Genomic DNA, 18,847 nt, shown 5'->3' with positions numbered 1-18,847 from the left:
GGGCTGATGATAGACCAAATGGAAGACAAACAAACTTCCACAACTTTCCTCCCCATCTGAACCTTAGAAATCTCTGGTGCTCCTCCCAGATTGGGATCGTCAGATATGCATCTTTTAAATCTAAACGAGTCATCCAATCCCCTGTCTGAAGAACATCTCTCAACATATGCATACCCTCCATCTTGAAATGATGATACTCCACCCAATCGTTTTCAGATTTTTTAAGTTTATTACTGGTCTCATACCTTTCCCTTTCTTTTCCACTAGGAAAATATTGCTTATGAAACCTGCACACTCTTCCACAATTGCTCCTTTCATTAACAATTCTTTCACTTCTTCCCCCACCCAAACTGACATTTTTGTATCGAATTTTATCATTACTGGGCAACGATCTTGTCTCGGTTATTCTATAAAATCTATTCGATACCCCAAAACCGTTTGTAGAACCCAAGGGTCCCTTGTTAACATACTCCATTTCTCGTAAAATTGGGCAAGTCTGCCGCCCAACCTTACATGGGTAACAAAACGGTCTTTCCTTACCAGATCTTCTCGCTCTTCTGTTCGCTCTTGAACTTCCCCTTTCTCTCTGAGGGTAAAAACTCCCTGGCTGGTATCCAGACTGCAACTGGTAATTATAGTTGAATGGCCTGAATCCTCTTGAATATGAGGCCCTTGTGATGCCTTGGCCTCGGCCGGGAAAACCATCTCTCATTCTCCCGGCCCCGCCAAAAACTCTCCTATCAAATACTTTTTAAATTTCTCTTTGAGATCTCTGTAATGAGCTAAATGCACCCACATATTTACTCATTTCTTTAATAAATTCCTCTCCAAAAAGCATCCCATTAGCTTCCATTCCGCCTTCATTGTTTGCTAATTCTGCTAATTTTGGATCTATTTTTAAGAGGATACTTTTCCTCCTTTCCACTGAAATAGCAGTATTTGCATTTCCCAATAAGCATACAGCTCTTTGGATCCACTCTCTTAATTCTTCTACATCCAAATTCTTTTTCCCAATGTAAGCTTCTTCCGCCATGTCAAATATCTTTGTAATTGGACCTGTCAGATCCAAAAGCCTGTCTTGGAACATTCTTAGCCCTTTATCCAGACCTTTTTTAGGGTCTCTTCCACCCTTTGCCTATAAAGGCAATTATCTTTGCGTCCAATTCCGGCGTCATAACTATTTTGTTTTTCAAACTTGGCCTTGGACACTCAGAACGGAGCCTTAACCTCACGTCCTTCTGTATTTGTTTCCTCATCCACAACTGAACATATTCCGCAACATGTGGAGCCGGGCTCCAGTCAGGTGACCATGGGTGCTTCAACAACATTGGGTCGAACATCGACTCCCCCAAAGGATCTTTAACCTCAATACTTCCTCCATTTTTATCTTTTGACTTATCCTCGGTATCTTTCCTCTTTTCTACTACCTCAACTTCTGAATCAAAATCTGATGAACAGCTTATTTCGATCTCCGCACTACCCGAAGACTCCTCACAAATAATGGTAGTATGCCTTCTACCATTCTGACCTCTATCCAGGTCACCTTGCGTGTCTTCAACACAACCATGTTTCGCACCTTTGTGAATTCCTGAGTCTGGGTATGCCCCCTTTGCTCTTTTAGTTTTATACACTTCCATTTCTATATTCTTCCTCTTCCTACTTACTTTCCCTGATTTCTTTTCCACTATTGGCCCTTCTCCTGCTGACCAAAAATGTTCTTCCTGAGAAGAATGTGTACCTCCTCTTCTAAATTCATCTAATTTCTTTTCTATTTTCGAATCAAAATCATTCGCAAATTTTTTTAACATTAAAGTAATTCTTTCTTCCATATTCTGACTCCCTGTTGCACAATCACTTCCCACAGACATTTTTTTTTCTCTAAATGATATAATTTATATTATTCTCCTTCAAAATCTAATATTTCATCCAAATTATTATTATTTTTTTAATTATTTTTATTTGTCCAAATTATCCTGTCTTTCCCTTTAAAACTCTTTTCCTCTACCTTTCACCTCCGACTCTACCGTTTTCCTTCTCTTCCTCTCTATTTCTCTCTCACGTCGCTTCTATTTCTCCCTCACCTCGCAACAACAAGCTCTACACATGCGCGATAAGCACTCACTATCTTCTCGTGCTCCGCGCATGCGTATTTGCCAAGCTCTTTCCCTTCGCGCATGCGTGCCAAATTATAGTTGCGCATTACTCCCTGCCCGACCCACATGGCCGCACACTCCTATGACGCTACGCTCGCGCCTCTTCACACCAACGGTAAGCCTATTTTAAATATAATTTTGCATCCTCTACCTTCGCATGTAATATTCTTATTTAAATCGAAGCCCAACTTCCTCGTTCGTTTAAACTCAACACCTCGTTCGTTTAAACCTAAACATCCTCATATTATAACTTGTTAGTATTTCTAAAACACATCGTTCATTATTAAAACGCTGTTCCCTTTCTTAAACACATCGTTCATTATTTAAATGCTGGTCCCTTACTTAACATCCTTAAACCTTCCTCGCATGTTAATTTATAACAAACTCTTATGATATAAAACGACCATCATTATCTCTTAACTTTAAATTCATTGTTTTTCCACACCATTCATCCTTATTAATCCCTATTACTCCTTTTTTAAAACGTTTCTTCACAATAAATTAACCTCTCACATACAAACTTAATTTTTAAATGAAAGCCAAAGAATTCATTAATTAACTCACGGGCAGCAGCAAAAAAGAAGGAAGAGTATTGGAAGTTCCAGATCTTTGATATGTCGGAAAGAACGTTTGTTGTATTCTATGTTCTAATAATGCTGCTGTGGGTGGCGGCAATAAAGAGGATTGCATAATATTAGCCTCCGGTCTTGCCATAAAATTGGAAGCCTAAGCAAAAGCCTGTACAGATTCTGTTTACAAACATGCCCATGATGATGGAGTATATAAGGATTTCCTGTGGGGCTGGGGTTTATGAAGTTTGCAGTGAACCTTCCAGTGTTGTGTATGTGAGGGACATTTGCACAGATACTGCATACGATTTACCTGCTCTTGTTTACAGGAATGTGCACTGTTGCAACCTTTTTTGTGTATGTTCTGCGCACAAGAGAAATTTAGTGATGATGCCCACATGGGGTTTGTTTAGCTGGTTTTCATTCAACATGATAGATCCCATTTTCTTTACAAAAGCCAAATGATTGACATTTCTGAACGCTAGGCACCTGGAGGAGTCCTGGGTTGTCTGACTTGGAATTCCATGCAAGTCAAACATGTTCAAAACACTAGCAAAGGTGCACCACAAATCAAACGTTCAGGAAAAACAATAATATAGTCATTTCCGACATCAAAGTTATTCAAAAAATAATTCATTTTTATTCAAGGATTATGATCATTATCATTTCTTTTTAAAACACAGAATTGTAAACACAATTTGGTCTTGACAGCACAGCCGACGCGTTTCGTCCTAGAAGCGGACTTCTTCAGGGCTGTTTAAACAAAGACACATAAATATACATAAGAATATACATTAAAAATATATAAATAACCCAAGACATTACATACTACAAGTTCCATAAGTGCAAATGTTTATACTTTTTGTACAATCAATGTCAACTTATTTCAGACTAAATAGCATTTCTATTACGAGGTAAGTACGGTAATTTGATGTAACTTTCCTTATCTACGTCCAACATATACAGCGCTATATTGTTGCTCTTGAAAAACATTGATATCTGTATCCCAAGATTTAGGAATAATTTACAGAGATTATGCATGATCAGAGTACAGGAGTGGAGAAAGAAACATGTTCAGCATAAACCCAAGTGGCTTGGGTTTCTACAATTTCTACGACTCTGGCATTGTCCATAGGGACAATGCCAGAGTCGTAGAAATTGTTTTTATAATACTTTTACGAGACTAAATAAGTTTTTTGTTATATCATTATTATCTTTTGTTGTAGACTGTGAAGACTGTTATTTCTCGGTTTTATAAAACAAGAATATATCTCAAATGACGTGACTTGGTCAGCCTTTGGAAAACTATGGTGATCTTATAGAATTTCAAGCTCCAATGTAAGTACCCAACCTAAAGGCTGGTACTCACTGTTAAATATTACAGTGTAGCTCCCTTAAATAATGATTTTAAACGTTGATTATTTCTGTTATTATTTTTTGATTTATAGATACTCTCAACCGACTTATAAAACAAAGGAAAACTTTCACAGAATCTACGACTCTGGCATTGTATTAGCTTGTGCTGTATGGGATTGATTGATTGTTGCATCCTTCACATGGTGGGTATTATTTAATCCCTATGGACTCTTGTACAAACAGAATGTGAGAGTTCGTGAATTTGTTACTCCTAGTGTCATTGTGCAACTTTGGAGTTACTGGTGTTATATGGCCCCGGTGCAGTGATGCCCATGACCCTTAAGTTTGTTTGAGTTCTTTTGTTCTCTCTTTAAAGATTGCTAATTCTTGGCTTATGTTTCTGTCAACTCTCCTGCTTTCACTTTGCTTGTTTTTGGTGTCTGTCTTTTACTATTTAGTTTAACTGTTCTAGGAATCCATTGAGGTAGCCACTTGGGTTTATGCTGAACATGTTTCTTTCTCCACTCCTGTACTCTGATCATGCATAATCTCTGTAAATTATTCCTAAATCTTGGGATACAGATATCAATGTTTTTCAAGAGCAACAATATAGCGCTGTATATGTTGGACGTAGATAAGGAAAGTTATATCAAATTACCGTACTTACCTCGTAATAGAAATGCTATTTAGTCTGAAATAAGTTGACATTGATTGTACAAAAAGTATAAACATTTGCACTTATGGAACTTGTAGTATGTAATGTCTTGGGTTATTTATATATTTTTAATGTATATTCTTATGTATATTTATGTGTCTTTGTTTAAACAGCCCTGAAGAAGTCCGCTTCTAGGACGAAACGCGTCGGCTGTGCTGTCAAGACCAAATTGTGTTTACAATTCTGTGTTTTAAAAAGAAATGATAATGATCATAATCCTTGAATAAAAATTAATTATTTTTTGAATAACTTTGATGTGGGAAATGACTATATTATTGTTTTTCCTGAACGTTTGATTTGTGGTGCACCTTTGCTAGTGTTTTGAAACTGTTAGGTCCCCTTAGGGGATTTGCATGGTTACAGTGGGTGCGATTCAGTGTGCACACATACCCATAGCAACCACATGGGAATACAGATATACAAGGGATAGCAGATTAGGTGCTGGTCTATAGAGGGCTCCACTGTTGGGTGTGTTTTCATGCCATTTTGTTTGCACAAGTCAAACATGTTTTTTAAACTCCCACCACCAATGGTTCCCACATGTCTACTAATAAAATCAGTACCTCATTAGTGTGGTTGGGCATATCATAACTGACAGGAACAGGCGTAATATGTGACTGTGTTTAGTCCATATTGTGTCATTGTGGACTTCAGTATTTTGGCCTATTTCAGTCCTGAGCAATATGCCGAACCACATATTTACAGTACTGTTTTTATGAAAAGCAATGTGGAAACATTGGATGGGTGGAAGTTTGCGAAGTGCCTTAACCTCTGGGGCTTGCTTTCACAGGAAATTGTGGGCAATGAAATGTGTTGGATTCATGCAGGTCACATTATATTGGATTCCCCTGTATCTCTAGTTTTCTGAAATGTAATAGGTTAGTAGGTTCCCCCTGGCTGCTGCTTTCCCTGCGACCAGATACTAGAGACATCTCCAAAGGTATCTCCCCATCAAAAACCTTTTCTAGTGCTAGAGTGTGGATCGTAGCTTTGACCTATGGAAATTGACCTATACTTTATAGTGCCACACTCTGCAGACCTATGAGGACAAAGATTTGGGAGAAGTCCTGGCAGACATATGGTCCTGTGACTGAAGACTGAAGGAAACTGCAATGTTTTGAAGAAAAAATGTAAAACATCTGACATATGTCTTGTTCAACACATTTAACAGCCTTCCAATTAGGGTGCGAGTGGTCTGGCTCCAGCAGTAGAAACCTTAGGATGTGTAGATATTAAAAATATGTGGTCGTGGTATGTTTCCATGCTGTTGGAGATTATACCTGTGCCCAAAAGACAGGGACCCTAAATTGGTGCTTCGCTTGAAGATGCTTTTCAAATTTCTTAAATGCACTGCCCTGTGTTTATCTGCTGTAGGCATTATTAACTAATAGAAAACCCATACATTTCTGGTACCCCACGCTCAAGAGGTCCAGAGGAACAACATTTGGGTTCAAACCTTGGCCGGGATATATTTCCATGCAAGGGAGACTGGAGTGCCTTGACATTTAAAAAAAAAAAAAAAGAAATATTGCGAATTAATCTGACACACGTCATGTTTAGCCTCTAACTGGCCAACTTTTCAGTGGAAGGGCTAGAGTGGTACTTACACCAATAGATTCCTTACGTCATACAGCATTTGAAAATGCATACATTTTTATATTTTCCGTATAGTTCTGAGTTTCTGTCATCACCGAACAGTGTACCATAAACAGTGATTATGCCTCAATTTTGTAATTTGATTGTGCAGACTTACATTCCCTTGGAAAACCCAAACGTTTGGCATTTCCGGACTTCAGTCCTTCAGGGCAATATTTCCTTGTTTTGTGTCCTGGGCTTTATAGTTGTCCATTTGAGAAATATAGCAAAATATTGAGCAAATTTATGAAAATATCACCACATTTTGATGATTTTTAGACTGTAATGAGAGATTGCTATAGAGTTTGCACCAATACATAGCCTGAATGCACTGGAAAAATCCCATAGCTTGTATGGATGCAAAGAGACCAAAGAAGTACATGTACTTAAACAACTTCTGGTATGTTAGAGAACTAAGCGTGAATCTGACCTAAGAGGGTATCCTGGCGCTGATAAGAGGGGGGTTGCTGCCCTCTTTGGGTCCTAGGTGAAAAGTCTTGTTTTAAGTTTCTTCCTGAACCCTAGGACTTAACTGGTGGCCCTAATATGAAGGAGGAGTCCGGTCCAGGCTTTAGGATGCCAGTTATGAGAAGGCACAGTTGCTAGCACTGGGTCTTTGGATGCGGGAGACAGTGGCAACCAGGAGGTTAGCAGAGGGGAGGTGTCTAGTGGGGTTGGGGATGCAGATGCGTTTTTTTCAGGCAGGTGGGGCTTAAATTGTTTAGTCATTTGAAGAGTGCATTTTTATGTGTGGGGGGAGGAGGGGATGTCCAGTGGAAAACTGATGTGGGAGGAGATGTTGATGCGTAGAGTGAAGTTGAGTGTGTATCTCGCTGCTGTATTCTGAATGATCTGGAGCTGCATTGTGAGTGGGGGGGTGCGCGATTTAGAGTTGTTTCTGTAGTCCAGCTTGCTGGAAATGTGCTTGGGTGATTGTCCGGCAGGTGTTGAGAAAAAAAAGCCATTTGAAGATTTTCCTGAGGAGTTAGAGGGAGTGGAAGCAGGAAAAGGTGATCAAGTTGACTCAGCTGGCCATCAATAGTTTGTAGTCAACCACAATTCCCAGGTCCCTGGCTTGGCTGGTAGGGGTTTAAGTGGAATCAAGTTCAGATGGCCACCAGACCGAGGACCACAGAGTAGACTCTTTACCTAACAGTCCTACCTCCGTCTTGTCTGTGTTAAGTTTAAGACAGTTGGATTTCATCCAGAGGGTGAATTCTTGCATGCACTCTATGTACTTTGCTTGGGTGTTGGTGCTGTCCTTTAAGAGGATTAGTTGTGTGTTTTGACATATGAGATGATGATTCCCAAGGTTCGCTCGGTGTTAGTGAGTGGGACCATGTAGATATTTAAGAGCGTGGGGTTGACTGATAATCCCTGAGGGACTCCTTTCTGCATGTGTCCTGTGACCATGATTTCTCTACCATCTTTCTCATAGTCTCCTTCAGGGTAGCAGAGGAGGACTCGGTAAGCCTTAGTTAGGCCTTTATTTTATTTTCCCATATTTATCTGTTGACAGTGGGGGTTGATTGTGTGGGGCAGGGGTGTGAGGAAAGGTAAAGGGTGGATCGGTTCAGATAGTCCAGCACATGAGTAGAGATGGGCACATCTTTACCCATGTACCTTTGAACACAGGAAGTTGTGTCTTTTGATGAAAGGAGTAGATGTCTCTGGTAGCAGCTGCTTTTATCTCCTGCTCCTCGGCCTTTCAAAACAGCTGCCATTAACACAGTATTTTTAATATAACTTGCCAGGTTGCTGTGTAACATGCTAGTGATAAAGCAACATTTATGGGGCATTTGTTATTCAATCAAACCTTAATGACTTAAGATAAATCTATTAGCTTTCAGTTAGCTGAAGACTATGAGAATTGACACTGGAAAACAAGGTTGTTGCCAGTAATTTTCAAAGATGCTGGTGTTTCTAACTGCATGCCTTGAAGTTAAAGCAGAAAAGGAATTCCATCAATCGTCTAAAAACTATTAATTTCTCAATTTGTCTGCTTGAGTAACTAACGGACAAGATTGCTCTGTCTTAGCTGTGTCTCAAATATATGTGCAATAATGATGTTCATTGCTATGTATTTACAATTCCATCAGTCATTGCTAGTTCTAAAAGCCAATATACCTGCCAGTTGGTACCACAGCATGACACCTTAACTAATCCTGCCTGTAACTAATAGCACTTAGCATTATGGGACTTTTACCTATGATTTTAGCAATATATCTACAAGATTGAAAATTACAGCATGCAAAGAACTACTAACTACATAAAACACATGTTTTTCTTTATGCATTTTAAATAAAATACACAGATATATATTTATAAAGGATTTCCCCTTTTAAAGATTCTTGTATGTTTACTTGCCATAAATGTAGCACAACTTATAATTTTTCTGATTTACATAATATCATGTTTCAGCAATCCCATGACTATTTTGATCGCTCTGCTCTGTGTTTTGCTCTTAATACCAACACAGACACTTGACTAGGCTCACTGTGACTATCTGATTGGTGAAAAAGCCCTCATCAACTCAACCTATGCCTACATGCTAAAGGCATCAGCTCCTGAAGAAAGCTTCATTACATGTCTTTGTTCTTTGTTGCTACACCACATATGGCTCCCACACAAGTATGCTCACTATTAAGCTGCTCCCAGCTGCTCGCCCCCCCTACAAATGCCGACCGCGCAGCGGACGCGCTCCAAAGGCAAGCCCGTCTGCGCCCGTCCGCGCCTGGACCACGCCCAGCGCCAGACACCCCATCCCCCCCCCAACCCCCCCCCGCGACCTCAACAGGACTCGACGACGCAAAAACCCTCCAAGCACTCAACGCCGGCCGAAATTCCACCTGCTTCCAGGCCACCCCGAAGCTCACCCACGGACCCTTCACCTGCCGAAAATGCAACTACACCAGCCAGTGCACACCAGCACGTCCTGCCCATCCCAACACTGCAGGCCACAACCATTTCAGCTGCATACTACTCAACTCCCGCTCAGTCCACAAGCACGCTGTTGAACTTTGGGACCTGCTCGACTCCTCTGCCCCGGACGTCGGCTTCCTGACGGAGACCTGGATGAACACCTCCTCGGCACCGGACATAGCCATAGCCATCCCGGACGGCTACAACATCATATGCAGGGACCGGAACAACAACAAATCTGGAGGAGGAATCGCCATCATCCACAGAAACACCATCAGAATCTCAATCAGCACCGAAGATGCCCTCAGCATGGCCGAATACCTACACTTCCAGATCCACGTCGATCACAACTCCCTCGTCTACAGAGCCCCGGGACCCCGACCACAGTTCAGCGAATCCATCGCCGACCTCATCAGCACGCACGCCCTCTCCTCCACAGACTACATCCTCCTCGGAGACCTGAATTTCCACCTCAAAAATGCCAACAACAACAACAACTCCACAACACTGATCAACAACCTCGGACTCAAACAACTCGTCATGACACCCACCCACTCCGCCGGACACACGTTAGACCCCATCTTTGCCGCCAGCGACCACATCACCTTCAGCCACACCCCTGAACTCCACTGGACCAACCACCACTGCATCCACTTATCCTTCGAGAAACACACCGCACACAACCAACCGCAACGCATCTCACACTGCAACTGGAGCAACTGGAAAAAAGTCACCGAAGACCAGCTTATCACCACACTCACCCGAGACCCTCCACCCGATCTCTCCGAGACAGACGCAGCAGCCCACAACTTCAGACAATGGATCCACGACTGCACCAACACCCTCGCCCCGATCAGGGAACCCTCCAACAGGTGCACCGACACGAGAGCCATCAGGTTCAACACCGACCTCAAAAACCCAGGCACACCTGCAGGAGACTCGAGAAGCAATTGCGCAACGACCAGACACCAGACAACCACGCAGCCCTCATGAGCGCCAGACGCAACCACCACCAACTCATCCGATCCGCCAAAAGAACCTCCTTCAAGGAACGCATTGCCAAGAACGCACACAACAGCAAAGAGCTCTTCAACATCGTGAAAGAACTCGCCACCCCCAGCTCCAGCGACGTACCGCCGTCGCAAGAACTCTGCGATTCCCTGGCTACCTTCTTCCACTGCAAGATCGCAGACATCCACAACAGCTTCGACACCCCGACTCAACACCCACCAAACACACCGACCTTCTGCTCTCCTGGAATAACGTCAACGACGATGACACCATCAAAATCATGAACACTATCCACTCCGACTCACCCTCTGACCCCTGCCCCCACCACATCTTCAACAAGGCAAGCTCCATCATCACACCCCATCTCCGAAAGACCGCGACTTTCCCAGAGAGCTGGAAACACGCCGAGATCAACGCCCTTCTCAAGAAACCCAAGGCGGACCCAAAGGACCTCAAGAACTTCCGACCCATCTCCCTGCTCCCGTTCCTGGCAAAAGTCATCGAGAAGACTGCCAACAGACAACTGACCCACTTCCTGGAGGAGAACAACGTCCTGGACTCCTCCCAATCCGGCTTCCGCAGCAACCACAGCACCGAAGCCGCCCTCATCGCCGCCACTGGCGACATCAGGACCATACTTGACAAGGGCATCCTCCTGGACCTCTCGGCCGCCTTCGACACCGTCTGCCACCACACCGTGCGCACGCGCCTTCACGATGCTGGAGTCCGAGACAAAACCCTGGTCTAGATCACCTCCTTCCTCACTGGCAGAACCCAGAGAGTCCGCCGACCCCCCCCCCCCCGTTCCGATCCGAAGCCACCACGATCACTTGCGGCGTACCCCAAGGATCATCCCTCAGCCCAACCCTTTTCAACATCTACATGGTGCCGCTCGCCAAAATCATCCGAGCACACCACCTCAACATCGTCTCGTACGCCGACGACACCCAGCTGATCCTCTCCCTCACCAAGGACCTGGCCACCGCCAAATCCAACCTCCACGAGGGAATGAAGGCTGTCGCAGAGTGGATGAAGACCAACCGACTGAATCTGAACTCAGACAAGACGGAGGTCCTCATCCTCGGCTCCACTCCCTCCGCATGGGACGACTCCTGGTGGCCGACCACGCTGAGAGCTGCCCCGAAACCCACTAACCACGCACGCAATCTGGGGTTCATCCTGGACTCAACGCTCTCTATGGCCCAGCAAGTCAACACTGTCTCCTCCTCCTGCTTTAACACCCTCTGCAAGACCTACAGATGGATCCCCACCGAAACCAGGAGAACGGTCACCCAAGCACTCGTCAGCAACAGGCTGGACTACGGCAACGCCCTGTACGCAGAAACCACAGCTACACTCCAGAAGTGACTCCAACGCATACAAAACGCCTCCGCACCACCCACCTTAGAGATCTGCATTGGCTCCCAGTCAACAAGAGGATCACCTTCAAACTCCTCACCCACGCTCACAAAGCACTCCACAACGCCGGACCAGCATACCTCAATGAACGACTATCCTTCTACATCCCGAACCGCCAGTTTTGCTCCGCCGACCTCGCACTCGCCACCGTCCCACGCATCTGCAGAGCGACCACAGGCGGCAGATCATTCTCCCACCTCGCCGCAAAGACATGGAACACCCTCCCCGCCCACATGCGCCGGACCCAGGACCTGCTGACCTTCAGGAGACTCCTCAAGACTTGGCTATTCGACCAAGAGCTGCCTCCCCCTCTCCTCCTTAGTGCCTTGAGACCCTCATGGGTGAGTAGTGCGCTCTACAAATGCTTGATTGATTGATTGATTAAAGTATTTCTACGGTTTATCAAGGGTGACCCCATACTTTTAGAGAACCTGGGGTAGTATGCTATTATAGAAAACAATGGTTCACTAGGATATGAATCTCTGTAATAAACAAAAGAGGAACTCTCTTCTGGTAATAGTAGCCTGTGAATATATCTACTTATACAATACCAAGGCATACAATGCAGGCAGATTTTTGCAATTCAGTTATTCACTGCATATTGTAGTATCAATTTACGTTTATTCTTGTAAAAAAAGATCCAGTGCTCATGCTTGTGGTGGAGAAAGGTGCAGTGAGGAGTTAAGATATAAATACAAAGTGCTTCACAATTAAAAAGACATATGATTCCTTTTTGGTTATTTTAACAGTATGCTGGGAGTCTATATAGGTCTGTTGTCTATGGCATTTCAACCTTGTTTAATGTAAGATCATCATCAGGCCGAGAGCAAGAGTACTCCCTATGGTGAAGATTAAAGAGAAGCAAAGGTAAGAATATTGTATAAAAGAGCCTGCCTGTAGGTTATGATCTGGCATGATTGCATCACTTGCCTGGTATCGGGGTGGACGATCCTATAGGGATAAGCAGGAACTGGCTGCACAAAAGTGTCTTGGATAAAATGGAATATAAGGTAAGTACAGGCAAAAGAATAGTTGCTTATTAATTAAAACCACTGTGAGTGTGAGTAATCACTTTATGGGCAAGAAGAAAAATTGTCCACTGCTCCAAGAGGGAAGAGCAGGAATTGAGATCAGTTATTGATCCTCAGTGCCCAATGGTCTGAGGTGAGCACCAGCTATCGGGTCCTAAAGAGCCTGGTTCCAGAATCTGAATCCTAGGAGGCAAGTTAATTTGTTTTAAAAAACATTATATAAGGAGTGTAGCTGTGTGAGTTGTCTACACGGCGTAGGGAAGCTGTAATTTGTTTTATACATATATACAGACCCAAGAAGTGAGACAGTCACTGGGCATTAGGCAAGTGAGGAATTTCAGGTAGCCATGCCAAAGTAAGAAACATTGCCGTCTGCAGAATAAATTGAAAGGCATTCAACCATCCTACTATTGTAGTTCACGTAGACCTGATGCTGCAGTATTGCGGGAACTCAGTGACTGAGGGACGAAAAAAATTGGAATATAATGAAAGGCCGTAGTTAGTGGCTGAATAGAGATAACATTTCACACTTACCAGAAACTATGTAGAAGCTTGGTTTACAGAATATTCAGTGGTTTTAGTGCGCGCAGTACCACTGGAAGTCAGTCTACCTTCTCTGGGCGTGTGCTCTAAATACAAATCAATAAAGTACTGGTTTACTGGTGGTAGTGCTGAGGTAGTCTAAAAAGGATTTGTTAACCGACGGCGGTTACTGGTATCAGTCAGAGCATTGGCTTTGGCATTGACATTGAGAGCTGCCCTGTTCATGCGCTGACGAAGGTCTGGCGTTTTAGAATGCGCCGGCTCTCAAGCTAAGTAATTGTATGCGCGAGAACGTGCTGCGGTGATAACATGCGGAAGGGAAGCTTGGCCGCTGACCACAGTTAGTTGGAGGTTTACACACGATGCAAGCATGTGGTTCTGCATACTACAAGGAAATAGAAAGCAGGCCTCGGCAGAAGTGGGGCCTGCGCGATGTATGCCTCAAGAAGTCAAGAAAAAAAATAAGTAAAGAGCACCAGCTAACAATAAAAACATACAGTCAGTAGCTCTACAATATTAATGGTGACTCCACAATACTACAAAAATTCATCAAACAAAAAATAATAATAAATAATTAGTGAGGGGGAGAGAAGGGGTAAAAGGTGTTTACATACCATTCACCATTGCTAACGAAGCTCAGTCATTCAAATGAAAGTTTCATAATTAGATGGCATAATGCAACAATGACGGGACATTGGGACCCTATCGGATTAGCAAGATCTCTGAAACTCATGATGGAAATTGAATTTACATGATACTGTTCAATGAAACGTTCCGCTCAGAGTGCTGTTGTTATTTTACAGAGGATGCTGCTCTTGTGCCGGGAAATCCTGTTTTTAGCTTTCTAGGTGGTTTGCCCAGTGTAGATCAAGTTGCAGGGGCTGTTAAAATAACCAAAAAGTAGTCATATGTCTTTTTAACTGTGATGTACTTTGTTTTTATGTCTGCACGTTTCTTCACCACAAGCATGAGCACTGGATATTTTTACAAGAATAAACGTAAATTAATACAAAAAAATTCAATGAATACATTAATTACAAAAAACCTGCCTGCATTGTATGCCTTGGTACCGTGTAAGTAGATATATTCTCAGTCTTGTACTACGAGAAGTGCGCACCTCTTTTGTTTATTAAAGAGAATAAAATCCTACGAACCATTGTTTTCTAATATAATACTATTAAAGTATTGGCACCTAGCACGCAGTGTCACAGTGGTACCTCTTTTTACTCTCTATTGTACTGGGTGGATACTTCTGTCAACAGTATTGGGCTTACTCCTTTTTATCTGAATGCTTAAATGTACTTGTATTGAGGACATTTCTGCCCTCCACCTTTGCAGCTTAATCCGCAGTTCCCTCATTCATGAAAAGCTACTTCTCCATCAGTGAAACTTTGCAGATGCTGACACAGTTCACGCCAATCTTATTTTGCCAGCTCGATTTATTTACCATGCAGAAGCAATACCATTTTGCAGTTTCATGCTTCATATATATAAACTCTGCTGTCTTTTCCGATTTTGTAAGTTAATGCACTCTGCACCTACTTGAAGAGACCTCTAATCATTATTATCGTTGTGTTTCTTTTCCAGTACAAGTACAGGGACCTAAGTGTACGTGAAATCACAAGTGTTACTGCTTTATACAAGGACCTCAAACCGGTCATGGACGGATATGGTGAGTGCATCATTGTAGTGTGCTTGCACGGCTAAGCTGTTTTACTGGTCCTGTGTGTGAAAGCATCTTTGTGCTCTGATTATGGGCATACGTATGTTACTGGTTATGTTTTTAGAAAGTAATCAGAATAACGTTTGTGTTTTGATCACGGGCTCGGGTCCTTTCTGCTTTTCAGCACCCCTTCCCTTGTACTTCCAATGTCCTAGTGGAAGTCAATTCAAGGTATTCTGCAAAATATAGCAGTACTGTAGTTCTACCTTGTTAAGCATACTATGCTGTTAGTTCCAGTGCTGTTGTCATTTTGATACCCTCCTTCTTAATCATGACTTGAAATCTAAAGGAAAATCGAGGATTTTTTTCTTTCACTGAATTAACTTTCCCTTCATAGAGGCAACGATTGGGATTTCCTCCCTTTTATCTCTCTCCACAAAGACTTTAAACTCAACTGCCACCTTCAAAGCACTAGGATTGAGTTTCATGCTTCTTCTTCCTATGTAAATTAACTGGCCTGCTTTGTCTTCAAGCCCGTAACCTCCTTATTGTCTTATGTTTTTCTACCATAGCCCTCATTGAAGGTGTTCAGAGGTCAGATAAATTCTTCTGACCTAACACAGGAAATTGTGGTAAACTGGTGGAAGTGTTGGCTGCAAGTGGTGTATTTATTTAGTCAGGGAAGAGTAGAACACATACTGCATTCCCTCACCAGTCCCTATGGAATGAGAATAATATTGTGGTTTTAGATTTAGAGAGTAGACGAAAAGTTAACAGAATCAGCTCTCAGACAAAACATTGGTTTCGTAAAGTTATCAGCACCTCTTATTGTAATGCTTAAAGCATGTCAGTGGATTGGCCATGGATGACCGTGGATCGGCGCTCAGACGGGGACTGGAAGGCTTTGCATTTTCCTTACCAGGCTGTGTAATGCAGCCTGGTGGGGAAGATGCAAAGTGTGCAGGACTGTTTGGCTGGCCAAGAGGGCCGGCCAAACAGTAATGCGCACTTAAGGAGTGCAAACCACTCCTCTCCCTGCTCTGGCCAGCCCTGCCCGAGAGCCACTGACTTGAACAGGAAAAATAAAATGATAACTGTTATTATCATTTTATTTGTCCTTTAATTATCATTTTATTTTTCCTTTTGAGCAGTGGAGCGACGTTCCTCTGCCTTAGTGGAGGAGCAGCCACTGCCTGTGTTCTTCCTTATTGTGAACGGTATCACAACCACCAAACAAGTAAGTAGGTAAGTAAGTGAGGGTTTTATATAGCGCTCGATTGCCGAGGCGTCTTGGCGCTGGAAAAACATAGAAAAATGAGTGAGTCCATGGATACAGGCTCCACTACTAAACCGTGAAAAGCCAAGTTTTTAAAAGGCCACGGAATTTGGAACGAGTTGGTTGAGATCTAATGTCCAATGGTAACCTGTACCAAGGATTGGGAGCCAAGTATGAGATGCATCTTCCACCCCATCTGGCTTTCCTCCATTTCGGAATTTTAACCAACGACTGATTAGCAGACCTTAATGAGCGCCCTGGACAATACCATTGGAAAAAGTTGTGGTACGCCAGAGGACCACCACCATACAGAGTTTTGTGGACCAGGCAGAGAGCCTTAAATTCGACACGCTACTTGACAGGGAGCCAATGAAGGCTCCTAATGGCCCCAGAGATATGATTGAATTTAGGAATGTTAAGTAATGTCCGAGCAGCAGTATTCGGAAGGGATTGCAGCTTAGTCAACTGTCGTTTATCAATCCCTAAATAGAGGGCATTGCAATAATCGATGCGAGACAGTACAAGAGCAACCACAACCGTTTTCCTCAGCTCCATTGGAAGAAATCGTAGGATCTTCCTTACGATTTTTAACATACAATAACATGCCGAGGTATCTTGGTTAATCTGAGCGGAGAAATTAAGCTGTGTGTCCCAAAGCACACCAAGATTTCTCATCTTGTCCCCTGGTGATGGACACTCTCCTGGCCTTATACCAAAAATTAATGTATACACAAACCTCTTACACAACAGGTACAGTCCTGCTCAATGAAATTTGTCTCTCTCTCACACCCTGACCTTCAACCTTCTCTCTTGGCCCACATGCTAGCTACAGCAACAACATCACTGATTATATATTTTTTTAATTTATATAATTGGTCTTCGCTGCCCATAACTTCCTTGGTGGAAACTTTATTTTCCATTTGGAACCTTCTATATATGGATGAAACATTCCTAGATATTATTCAACATCACAGAACCCACACTTTAAAAGATAGCAATTCTGATGGCATGATATTGTCCCTGTTTTTTCCTTTCTTGCCCATACTCCCATCCACTGGATTGGTTATGCCTCCGTTCTGTCCAAAGCGCAACTACCTGTCTAGAAACCAGTCCTTATTGGACAACCTAAGGGAGTCAACCTGTTTACAAGAACCATTCATGTATTTACCAAACAAGGCTGTCCAAATGGCTACCCAAAATCTTATAAGGCAAGGCTTTGCACCTTCATCAGGCAACCACTTGAATGTGGTGACACACATGCTTTAATCACTATAACTACTTTTATTACAATGCACTTTGCATCCTGGAACACTCAAGTGTTAAGGTGCAGCTAACTTGGAAAAAAAACCATTGCAAATACAGATTAAATGACAATTTTATCATTAAAAATCCACAACCCTATCAGAAACTCACTATTGTAAAAGAGCCCACTGCTTGGAAATCACTAAACAAGTTTAAGGGAAGAGTTAAACACGTATAAAAGTGATGCTTTACTATACAAGGGCCTTTCCCTCTCCTCAGCGAAAAATCCACCACATTCAACCAATATTATTAGCTGACGTGCCAACAAGACCAGCAAAACTTTCTGTGTCCTTCGCAAATTGCCATTGTTTCATTCTCTGGTCATGAAAGCTCTAGATAGCATTATCAGAATCACTTTAATACTTCTCCTTTACCATAGACAAAATCTCTGCCGGCAATATCATTCCCCCTCTTTAGATAATTGATTCCTCCAGTGGTAAATATTGTGAATGCCTCTCTAGCCCTAGATATTGTTCATTTTTCGCTTACAGACTTTATGCTCCCTGCCTTAAGAAACCCCGACCTGACACGCTACCTGCCAATTCATTTAATCATCTTCCTAGTTACATTCTTGGAAGGAGACTTTCTTTATAACTCTAAGCTTGCACAGCCACCACCTTCTTCTACAACTTCGCTAATTGCCATTCACTGACAGATGCATAAATGAGACTGGACCCTTCTATGGTATTGAGCATGTCCTTCGGATTCGTAAAAGCAGAAACCTCTATATTCTCATCCTCTTGGATTTGTCTTCAGCAGTGTGGATTACTACACCACATTTCCTCCCTCGCTGCTTAGATTGGTATCTACTACTCATTGCTGTAATGGTTAATGTCATTCTATGTGGCCGACACAGTCGCTTATGGAATTCTCTAGAGTCTCCTCCCCTCTCCTGTTCGGAAAGTGGGCAATCTCCCAGTACTACCACCTGGACTGAGTGATGTGTGATAGTTCATTGAACAATGAAAACCCATCCAAAATCGATGACTGTGCACCAGTGACATCGATTATCAGTAACAGAGAACATCATGGGATTGATTACCAGGGAGGTACTAAGTGTGTCAATATTGCACACCTATTAATTGATTTGCGCCGGTGTGAAATTTCACCTCCGTTTAGGGGTGCATACCCTGGGATGAGAAAGCTATTAGCAAATAGCATGATTTTACCCAGTACAATGTGAGTTTGCCTGGTGAAATTACAGAGGCCAGCACTCATGTTAGGCACAATTTACACCCAATCTGTAATCCTG

The 18,847-nt window shown here is 42.8% G+C and overlaps 1 protein-coding gene and 1 long non-coding RNA gene across 2 annotated transcripts in view; both read left to right on the top strand.

Annotated features, from left to right (window-relative positions):
• Nucleotides 1-18,847, top strand: part of TSG101 (tumor susceptibility 101) — a 225,373-nt gene that overhangs the window by 12,343 nt on the left and 194,183 nt on the right. The window contains exon 2 of the mRNA XM_085648060.1: nucleotides 14,942-15,026. Within this exon, the coding sequence (XP_085504186.1) occupies nucleotides 14,942-15,026 (85 nt within the window). The remainder of the gene's footprint in view (nucleotides 1-14,941; nucleotides 15,027-18,847) is intronic.
• Nucleotides 3,947-4,979, top strand: LOC146857520 (uncharacterized). Its single transcript, XR_014979916.1, has 3 exons — nucleotides 3,947-4,060; nucleotides 4,171-4,281; nucleotides 4,907-4,979. It is a non-coding gene; the product is annotated as an uncharacterized LOC146857520 (long non-coding RNA).

The sequence above is a fragment of the Triturus cristatus genome, chromosome 3_2 (genome assembly GCF_964204655.1).
Source record: "Triturus cristatus chromosome 3_2, aTriCri1.1, whole genome shotgun sequence".
Lineage (NCBI taxonomy): Eukaryota > Metazoa > Chordata > Amphibia > Caudata > Salamandridae > Triturus > Triturus cristatus.
Note: the sequence above shows the minus strand (reverse complement) of the source record. Positions and strands in the feature narration are given on the sequence as shown.